This window comes from Podarcis pityusensis (assembly GCF_964106645.2).
Source record: "Podarcis pityusensis genome assembly, chromosome: 10".
Classification (NCBI taxonomy): Eukaryota; Metazoa; Chordata; class Lepidosauria; order Squamata; family Lacertidae; genus Podarcis; species Podarcis pityusensis.
The window spans coordinates 29,226,168-29,236,455 of NC_138035.1; the positions used below are offsets into that span (position 1 = coordinate 29,226,168).

At 47.8% G+C, this 10,288-nt stretch overlaps 1 protein-coding gene across 2 annotated transcripts; it reads right to left on the minus strand.

The window, feature by feature from the left end:
* Positions 1-623: 623 nt before the first annotated feature.
* C1QTNF6 (C1q and TNF related 6) lies at positions 624-9,397 on the minus strand. 2 transcript variants are annotated; one of them, XM_080971113.1, is made up of 3 exons: positions 9,160-9,397; positions 5,769-6,018; positions 624-4,178 (listed from the first exon to the last, which is right to left on the minus strand). In XM_080971113.1, the coding sequence occupies exons 2-3, from the start codon at positions 6,010-6,012 to the stop codon at positions 3,631-3,633; spliced, it is 792 nt and encodes a 263-aa protein (XP_080827239.1). In that variant the 5' UTR covers positions 6,013-6,018; positions 9,160-9,397; the 3' UTR covers positions 624-3,630. The 2 variants fall into 2 exon arrangements, with proteins under 2 accessions (XP_080827239.1, XP_080827240.1); XM_080971114.1 differs by lacking the exon at positions 9,160-9,397 and adding an exon at positions 8,692-9,120.
* Positions 9,398-10,288: the final 891 nt, after the last annotated feature.

The following is a 10,288-nucleotide window of genomic DNA, read 5'->3' on the forward strand; positions in this document are numbered from 1 at the left end:
GTTGAGCAACAGAGCCTGAGGTTTCCCATGTTCATAAGAACACAGGAAGCAGAGTCAGAGCATTGCTCCATGTACTCAGGGCTGTCAGCTCACAAGGGTTTCAGGTAAGGGCCATTCCCTGCCCCACCTGGAGGTGTTGAGACTTGAACCCGGGACATCCTGTGTAGGAAGCAGATACTCTACTTCTGAGCTACAGCTTCCCCCCAGTTCCAGTCCTCCAGCCATACCTCTATACCGGGTCTCCCCTCTTTTTAGAAATGCCCCTCTTTTGCAAAGAAACAAAACGTTCAATTCTTAAGCAGCTAAAATCTTGACAGATCCTGCAGAGCAGAAGTAGAAAGGATGTAACGTGGCTCTTGCACAACACAGTGTCATAGCTGCTTCACAGAGAAACAGGGTGGGAACAAAAGGAGAAAAACCATCTCAAAGTGCAATAAAGAAGTTTTAATATTTAGGAAAATATACACACACACAAGAAATCTGGTTGGGGGATTTGGGTTCTCTATAAAGCACCATAAATTCCACAGTCCACTATGTCTGCAATATATCTCTCATTAAGCACCAATTAATCTCCAGGATCCTGGTTTAGCACCAAAGGAGCTTCTTTAAAAGTCAGAAGCCTCTTGCACCAAAAAGCAAGCAGTAAACACCGACACACCACACACTTTGCCTTATTGACTTTAAACGCAGAACTTCTCGGTAGGAACATTTGAGAGCTCTGCTGACATTGGAATGGAAGCAGAGGCTCGAGGAATTCAGAGCTCAGGTCTGGAAGCGATTCAGTGCTAGAAATTCCTGCTATTCCCTAGAGAGACACAGGGACGCCACGCGTTGCAAATATACAACAGCTGGTTTCTCCGTTTATGCCTTGCAGAGAGGAGGAATTTGGTTCCTTGTCCAGTCAGTCCCGGACTTCCCCATCTGAAGAAAGCCCCCTTTCCTGACTCTTTCTCATAACCTTGCTCTGCAGGGCTCTCCATGGGGGTCAAAGCAAAAATGTCTGCCCCCACATAGCCCTTTGCCCCCTGAGAGACCTGTCAACTTGGAAGGAGAGCTCTGCTTTCCTATCTGCTGTCTCTGCACACTTGGCCACATGGCAGTGGGAGAGGCAGCGAGTACGCTTGGTGGGGCATGTGCAGATTCACAGCTTGTGCATAAAAAGTTGCAGCTAAACATTGCACACAGCCATATGCCAACTACATAGCCCTTTAGAAACTTCAGAGTGCTTTACACAAAGTACCTCTGCAGTTAGGGCTGGGCGATTTATCAATATATTGTCCAAAACTGGATTGATACCAATATTGTGATATCGGTTTCATAAGTTTTGACCTGGCAATATATCATGAATCATGATGTGTTTGTGTGTGCTATATGAAATTTACAATGCAGGAAAAACCGTGAAGCCAGCCAATGCCTGTACATAGCTCCAACCTTATTTCAGACATTGTGTTTAGCTGGTGACATATCATGATGTTGAAAACCAGATATTGCCCAGCGCTATCTGCAATCCTGGCAAAATCCCTGTGAGGGTGATCAGCAACATCATCCCTATATAATAGGAGGAGCAGCGTTCTGGATGAGTGAAAGTAGCTTGCCAGTGGGTGGAAAAGGGTTGTTGCTTTAGCTACCTTCTAAACTGGCTGCAGCTTGCTGGATATGCATAAGACAAGGAACGGGGGGGGGGGGGGGGCTAACCACCTACCGTGCCCAAATGGTAGTACAAGGTGAATAGAGAAATCATCTGCTACTCCTTCTTCTGATGAAGAACATTAAAGCTTTCTTCTCTCGAGTCAGACTGTTAGTCCATCTAGTCCAGGACTGACTAATCCAGGACAGCAGCTTCCCAAGGATTCAGACAAGGTGTCTCCAGCTCTGCTACTTAAGATACTTTTAGGTAGACATGGGGAACTGAACCTGGGGCTTTCTACTACTGAGCTATGGTCTCTTTCCTATGATGGACAGCTACCCATTCCCTGCTCTATCCCAGACTGCTTCCTGATGAATTGCCTGCAGGAATAGGAGCTAGTCAGTGCTGTGCCACTGCCTGCAATATGACTTTAATTTTTTTAAATCAACCCAGGATTAATGTGTTATATATTATTAATAGTGAATTCATTATCTTTGTTTGGATCATGATGTATAGCAAAGAGCAATACTCAAAAAAGTGATAGCTACAGAGAGTCGGGGTGGGGTGGGGGTGGGACCCAAGGTTTGCACAGGTACGCATTTTTTAAAGGAAAAAATCCTAAGGACTGGGTATGCTCAATGGGCACAGAATACTGACTAACTGATGGAAGGGGTGGGATGGAAAAGCAGGAAATAAGGGCATGGAATGGAGTATCTTCAATGTGGGTAGGGCTGGCTAGTTGGAATCTTGAACAAAAGCACTCTACAGTGTAGTAGAGGCAACGGCGCTTTAAAGCACGCATGACTGTGCACATGCACATCACTGCAACCTGGAAATGGCTGGAAAAGGGGGTGGGGATATAATGGGGTGGAGTGGGCTCTGTCAATGTGTATGAGGGGGTCATGAAAGCACCCCCCACGCAAAATGATCATTGCCTGTACATAGGTGCAGGTCTCACTTATGAGAATCAGAAAAAATGTTCCCTCTAAAAGCCTTCTTTCCTTTGATGTTTGCCCCAGCCTGAGCTGACTTATTTCTTCAACACCTAAGGCACCATCAAAGTTAAACCAGTCTAGGCCCATATTCCCCATATGTGCAAATGTCCCTGCACGGCAATGGCAAACAGAAGTTTACGAAAAGGTAATTGCACCATTCCTTTCTTTACACTTCCCTGTATCTTTTGCACACCTATTTTAAACCTTGACTGTTCAGCTGACAAGCTCTAAAATCACAGGCTACGATCCAGTTCACAGTTGTGTAAGCCCCATTGATCTCATGCACAATTTGTGGGCTGGATTCTGACCTTTGTGTGCACAGCCTACTGAAGAGACCTAAATTTCAGCCTACAGAGCTAAAAACCTGTTCAGAGACGAGCATGGCATGCACACAATGGGTGGGATTCAGAGTCGAGCTATGGCAATTGCTCCATCAGAGAAAGCATTTCTACTTGCCAGGCAGAATTGCCTCCCCTCTCTGCATAAGCTTTTTTGGGGGTTCTCCTGACCCTCCCAACCAGATTTTGGAGAAGAGGGAGGAAGGTCTCATTGCACCAAGGGCACTCATTGTGCAAAAATAGTGGCTGCCGGGGTGTGTTTAGCTTGGAATTTATATGAAGATGTCACTCACTTGAGACTGCTCAATTCAACTGTGTCCTTCATGTACAACAAGAGCACTTAGGGCATTCTGGTAAGGAAGACCACTTTCCAAGTCCATGCACCAATATTCCCATGAGGGAAATGTCTGGGGTAGCAGGTGTGAAGATTTCAGATAACCTAGAAAGCCCAGCTCTAACCTCACGATCTTGTCTGAAAACAAGCAGGCTTATGAATTGGTCAGCAAAACATTCCCCTTCTTCCATCTTAATTTTCTAGTGAAATGGTCTTCTCGAATGGCCCCGCATTCTTCGGATGCTTCCAGTCCTTCTGTGAATGATTTGCAGCAGCTTACAGGCAGTGTTACAGTAATGCTTAGGAGGGCAGCGGAGGTGCTTGAGAGGCAAGCAGCTACTCAAGGCTGGGCTTGATCAGGTAGCCGCTGAAGGTGATGTAGATGTCCACGTTGTCACTGTAGATGGCGTTGTCGCGCTCTCGCTTGTAGAGGCGCACCCAGACCTCATCATTCTCCCGCAGCTCCAGCATCAGGCTTTGGCTCTGCATGATGCTGCGGTCGCTGGGCTGGGCGTAGAGGATGACCTCCTCCTGGTCATTCCGCATGACGTGCATGTAGGTCTCCTTGAAGTTCCAGGTGTGGACGTTCAGGCTGAAGAAGTACAGGCCAGCCACGTAGCAGTAGAACTTGCCCTTGAACATGTCAAAGTGGCTGTAGAGGTTCACGAAGACCGTGTCAAAGATCAAGGCCTGGTAGCCTTCGCTGCTGTGGAGCGCCTTCTTGCGGCCGACCGAGAAGGCCGCGTACTGGTGCTTGCAAGGATCTCCAGGGGCACCCATCTGCCCCTTGCTGCCCTTTGGGCCCGGGGCTCCCCGTTCACCCGGTGGCCCCTCTTTGCCCCATTTCCCAGGAATCCCAGGTTCTCCTTGATCTCCTTTATCTCCTGTGGCGGGAGAGAGAGAAAGAGAAAGCAAAGGCTTAGGTTACCCATGGTTTCGTTGGTGGGCTTGGAACCCTCTCTTACAATGTGTTTCCATGCATTTTGCAGCATCCTTGGCAGTCATCGTGATAAAAGGACGACACAGCTGCCAGCGAAGGAGGTGGGCTGTGGGGAAAGATCTGTGACGGAAGGCGGGGCAAAAGCAGCAGCTATGTCCCACATGCAAGGACAACTGGAGAAGGAGAGTCTTTGGAAGCCCTCAGAGATAGGAGGCTGCAGCCAAGTAAAACATATGCTACCACTAGGCAGACTTTCCTCAATTAGTTGCAGGCTGGCAACCTCTGTCTGCTTTGCATTTGGCCTGAAGAGGATAACTTTTGGTCTTGGGCCTGAACTGATTTCAGGCTTTTCTAACCAAATGGAGCCATTCCTTGGACTTTTATGGTTCTGCTACAGACAGATGAGCAACTTACCCAGCATTGAGGAATGTTACTTATGGGCAACTTTAGTTACAAACAAGCTTGTACTGGGCTTAGATACACACACACACACACACACACACACACACACACTCATATTGTACATATTCAGGGGAATGTGAATTGAGTGGTTAATATGTGTAACAACTGACCGTTGTGCACATTCATCGGGTCTTATGGAGAATGTTCACATAGCGTCAGATTCATTTGGGTTGCTGCACTTAGGAAAGCCAGGGCAGTGAATCCCACTAGCTTCCCCCACCAACATTTCCTCCCTCCATACCCTCCCCAGTTCTGCTTTGGATGGTCAGGAGATGCACACCCTGAACACTGTGCAGGGGTGGAGGAGATTGTTTTATCTGGCAATCTGAAAAGCTTGGGCTGAGGGAACATGGCCTTAGTGTGACATTGAATTCTACCCATAATCCTTTCATGAAGAGGAAATTGTGCACTTTTCATAGTCAATATGCCTAATTGCCAACAGACATTGGAAAATGTGCATATCTTGATTGGATTTTGTACATTCTCTGGCCAGCATGCATAATCCCCAACAAGCCCCATTGATTGACCAGGAAATGCACACATTTTCCTCTTCATGGAAGGATTATGTGCTCTCCATGAGGCCTGGTAAATGTGCACAATGGCCAGTTGCTTTGCACATTAACCACTCAAATTACATTTCTATATATGTTATATACACACAAGTGTATACAGTGGTACCTCTGGTTACATACTTAATTCGTTCCGGAGGTCTGTTCTTAACCTGAAACTGTTCTTAACCTGAAGCACCACTTTAGCTAATGGGGCCTCCTGCTGCTGCCGCGCCGCTGGAGCACGATTTCTGTTCTCATCCTGAAGCAAAGTTCTTAACCCGAGGTACTATTTCTGGGTTAGCGGAGTCTGTAACCTGAAGCATATGTAACCTGAAGTGTATGTAACCCGAGGTACCACTGTATATAGTAACGACACTTCACACGGAAGTTTACAAAGTAACAGGCAAAATTCAAGTACATCCCCCAGCCCATTGGGAAGCTTAAAATATGATTTTAGGCACTGAGGTAAAGCTGGAAGGAAAGAATGAAGGGAGAGGAGTAGCAGCTGAATATACACTTACCCTTCAGAATGGTAATGTTGATATATGGACGCACCTCTGGAATAATATATGGCAAGGAGTGGGGACTGTTTCTGTCGGGACTGGCCTCAGAGGAGCCAGGTGCATTCAGGGAATCACAGCAACGTTTGCAACTGCTCGAGGTGATGGTGACTTCTTGGGGGCCAGACGCATCAGCGGGCGCCCCAAATACAAATAGTGGGAGTACAAGGAAGACCAAAGGTACTTGCATTTGGATGGTTTCCATAGTGACCTGGCAGAGAAGAGAAGGAAACACAAAGACAACTGAAATCGAGAGGATGTGAAAGGACAGGGTGTTTCTGGACCACGATTCTCTGTGACTAAAAATGCCTCAGAAGCAAGGAGAAGGTAGCAAGCAAGCAGAAAGAAAGAAGAGCGAGAGCGAATCCTCTTCAGAGAGGTGCTATATCAGTCCTTTCAGGTTTCAAAAACATGGCTGAGTGCCTCTAGTCATGAGGGAACATTCTTGATATTTTGGGGGGTTTGAGGAGATGGGTTGGATAAACACTTACAGCAGGGGTCAGCAAACTTTTTCAGCAGGGGGCTGATCCACTGTACCTCAGACCTTGTGAGGGGCTGGACTATATTTTGAAAAAAGAAATGATGCAAGAGCACCATGAGCCCCCATGGCTGCTTACCTGTGTTTTGCGAGCGGCAGGGGCTGGCGGTGGCGGCAGGACAATGAGCGGCGCACGAAAGGGCTCTGGAGAAGGCCTGCTTAAAATGGCAGCTGCTCAAGTGCTGCTGCTGCTGGCACCAACAAAGCCCAGCTCCCTTCCTTCTCTAGGCAGGGCGGGGAGAAGCCAGGAGGGAGGGAGGAGGCGCCGGCGCCATCGCTGCCGCTGCTGCCCTGTGAGGGAGAGGGAGGGAGAGGGAAAGAGCGTGCATGCTGGCGATCCATGCAGTGGTTCCCGGACTGTCCGCAGGCCAGATCCAGAAGGCAATTGGGCCTGATCCGGCCCACAGGCCTTAGTTTGCCTACCCATATCTTACAGTGTAGGGGTGGTATTCAACTAAGTTTTTACTCAGAGTAGACTAATTTAAAAGTTTGTTAATTTCAGTCTACTCTAAGTAAAGACTTAGTTGAGTACCACCCCGCCACTGTAAGAGTTTATACAACCCAACTTCTCAAGCCCCCTTAAAATACCAAATGTGTTGTTCTCTTGTAATTAGAGGTTGTCAGTCATGTTTTTGAAACCTGAAAGCATTGATATAGCACCTCTGTGAAGACGATTCTCTCTCTCTCTCTCTCTTCTTTCTAGGTATTTCCTGTTTGCACATATGGTAAATTACTTTGCAGCAAGTGACACGGTTGTTCCTTCTGCACTCAGAGATGATGAATAGCTCCTGTGGGCCGTAATCTTCTGCATACGTCCTCAATGGACCTTTTCTTTTGAGTAGACCTGCACAGGATCACTCCATTGGTTGCACAGAACATGTGGTAGAGGTGATACATCTCCAGGAGCATCAAAGAAACAACTTGAAAACCAGTAATTCCTTCACTGGCCAACGGAAAGCTTGATAAGGGCAAGAGGCTATGTATGGGACAAACAGGATGTGATGTGGAAGATCTGTGATTGGATTTCTCAGAGTCCTTTATCTTCAGTTAAAAGCACCCATGGGAGTGGGATTCGGATCGGGGTTGCAGCAATGGAGGAGGAGGAGATTAACTTTCCCTGCTGTGAAGTCTCTCTGATTTACAGCTGCCATCAGGCATTGTTATTAACTACAGGGACCTGTGTTGTTCCTGTATCTCCCTTTCACTTTTTTGTTTGTTCGCATCTTTATTTAAGATGGGAAAATGGTGTGGATTGTGGGTGTGAAGGGTAGTCCCTCTTCGCCACCCTGCAATCCAGATTCCCCCTCCTCCAGCAGTTGCTTTTAACCAAAAAAGAAGACATAAAGAGATCTTATCAACAGACCTTCCACATTACATTTAGTCTTGTTCCTATAATTTATCATGTTACCTTTAGAAAGGTACCATAAGCGGGAAAACAATAATATGTGCTAATGTACACCTTCCTTATATAATAACTTTCTTAAGTTACCCCTTTTCAGCACCATTCTTAAGCCCCCTGCCATGATTACAGACATCACAGTAATTACAAGGGGATATTTCCCTCCAGGATGACTTAACTGAGATAAGTATTATTTATAGTGATCTTGAAAGATCCCTCCCATTCAGGGAGCATTTTGGATGAACACAGCTCATCCAGTCAGGAAGGCAGAGTTTAGATTGTTAACTGATCTTTCTTCCTTGCCAGAAAGTTTCCTGTTCTAAAAATGAAATCTCAGTAGTATTAGAAATGTTAAAAGTCTGGTGTGTATGTGTGTGTTTAAATCTTATGAACATAGTAGCATAGGAAGCTGACTTATACCAAGTCAGTTCCATCTGTCAATCTAGCTCAGTTCTGTCTACATGGACTGGCAGCAGTTCTCCAGGGTTTCAGGCAGGGGGCATTCCCAGGCCTACCTGGAGATGCTTGAGAGGACTGAACCTGGGACCTTCTGCATGCAACAAAGGTGCTCTCTCCCTGAGATGCTGTACCAATGAGCCCTTCCCCCTATCAATTTTTAGGTGGGGCAGTTTGTCTGCAGTGCCCACCCTAACCGAACATCTGAAAGGATGCTTTAATTTCAGTCTGCACATGTGTGCAATTGAGAACTCCAGATAATAGCCTGCCTCAGTTTTGTGATCTGCAAAATGGGAAGGAAAGCTGGAGCAAAACAAACAAACAAAAACCCAGAACAAAAACCAAAACCCTCATTCAAAGGGAAGTTTTGTTGCTTGACAGGGCATTTGCACATTTTTTTTTAAATAAAAAAAATATTATTTCTGCTAGGGATGGGGAAGGAGAGAAGAGCTCCGTTTCCGCTCTAGCAAACCGTGCCTGTGAAGACCTACCTCGCGTGCGTTTCGGAAAACTGTCTAAAAGGCAGCTGACTTCTGCCCTCTGGTGAGGCAGCACCCCTTGCATTTGAAAGAAGAAGAAGAAGAAGAAGAAGAAGAAGAAGAAGAAGAAGAAGAAGAAGAAGAAGAAGAAGATAATCCATGTGTTCTTTTGACCCTCCACCCCTTTGGAAGTTTGCAGAGCGGCTGTGGAAGCAGGAATATGCAAGCCTTGCAGAAGAGGCGGAGGGGCTGGCACGGCTGGAGCGCGAGGGGAAGGCAAAAGCTGCTGCTGCCGAGGCATGTGCGTTTGATTAGGGGCGTCCGGGCTGGAGTTTTGCAAGCTAAGCATACACACGCACGCGCGCAAAAGTGACACGGAGGAGGGAACGGGGGGCTGCAAAGGGGCGGAAGGCCAAGGAGTTCTTCTTTGCCTGGATCCCTCCCTCGGGACACCTAGCCCGTGACCACCAGCAGGCTCACCCTGGAAGAGTGGCGCGTCGCCGCCGCCTTCTTTCAAAATCCCTGAAAGTTTCCGCTCCTCTGCCTTGCCGGTCAGTCCCCTCTGCACACTGGATCCCCTCTGCTAGCCAAGCCAGCCCGGAGTCCCATGTCTTTAATAGCTTGTTGTTGGCAGACGAAACTCAAACCGCCGGCGCAGCCCGCCTGCGAGGCTCCCGTCCCGTCCCCTTTCTCCCCTCCGCGTTTGGGCTCTACGGCTCCAGCGGGTGTTAGGTTTCTGCCGCGTTAACTCTTTCCTCTGCAAAAAAAAAAGCAGATCCTGCCTCCTTCCTGCCTCCGTGCCTGATCATCCCGGCCCCTTTGCTGGGCCAGAGAAAGGGTGGAGGGAGGCATGTCTACTTGGGAGTAAGCGCAGGCGGACTGGGCCCCCAGCCCAGGGAAGGGAGTGAAGGAATTACAGCCTGTCCTCTGTTGAAACACAGAAATGGATGCTGACCTTCGTGTCAGAACCGAGGTGAATTACCGGTATCTTAGCATCACCCGCCCAAAAAGAGATGCCTCACTCCAAAAGATTTGCACAACACTTTCTGCTGCTAATTGTTAGATATAGATGTGGCTTTAGAAACAGTTCATCACAGTGGGGAAGGTGAACTAGGTGGCTGGTGTGGCAGCTCATATTCCTGTCCAGATTTCACAATATTGTTGTGGGTTTGGCAGTTAGCTTAGCTGGCGTGTTGTTGATAATGCCAGGGTCATGGGTTCAATCCTCACATGGGCATTGCAGGGGGTTGGACTAAATGGCCCTTGGGGTCCCTTCTAATTCTACAATTTTATGGTTCTAGGGTTTGGTCTGGATGATATCTGTGGGTACCATCTAGGCCTGTGATCCAATGTATATAAGGTTAGGATCCATAAGAGGAAGCCTGCTGAACCAGTCAAACCAGCTCCTTTGTTAAGATCATGGCCTTATCCACTCAGCTAAGTAAAGGTAAAGGGACCCCTGACCATTAGGTCCAGTCATGACCGACTCTGGGGTTGCGGCGCTCATCTCGCTTTATTGGCCGAGGGAGCCGGCGTACAGCTTCCGGGTCATGTGGCCAGCATGACTAAGCCGCTTCTGGCAAACCAGAGCAGCGCACGGAAACGCCGT

Excerpts from the sequence above, each read along its gene's own strand:
- C1QTNF6 (XM_080971113.1), bottom strand. The coding sequence starts at position 6,012 with ATGGAAACCATCCAAATGCAAGTACCTTTGGTCTTCCTTGTACTCCCA. Across the intron at positions 4,179-5,768 it reads CAACATTACCATTCTGAAGG|GAGATAAAGGAGATCAAGGA; the intron begins GTAAGTGTATAT and ends CTCCCGCCACAG.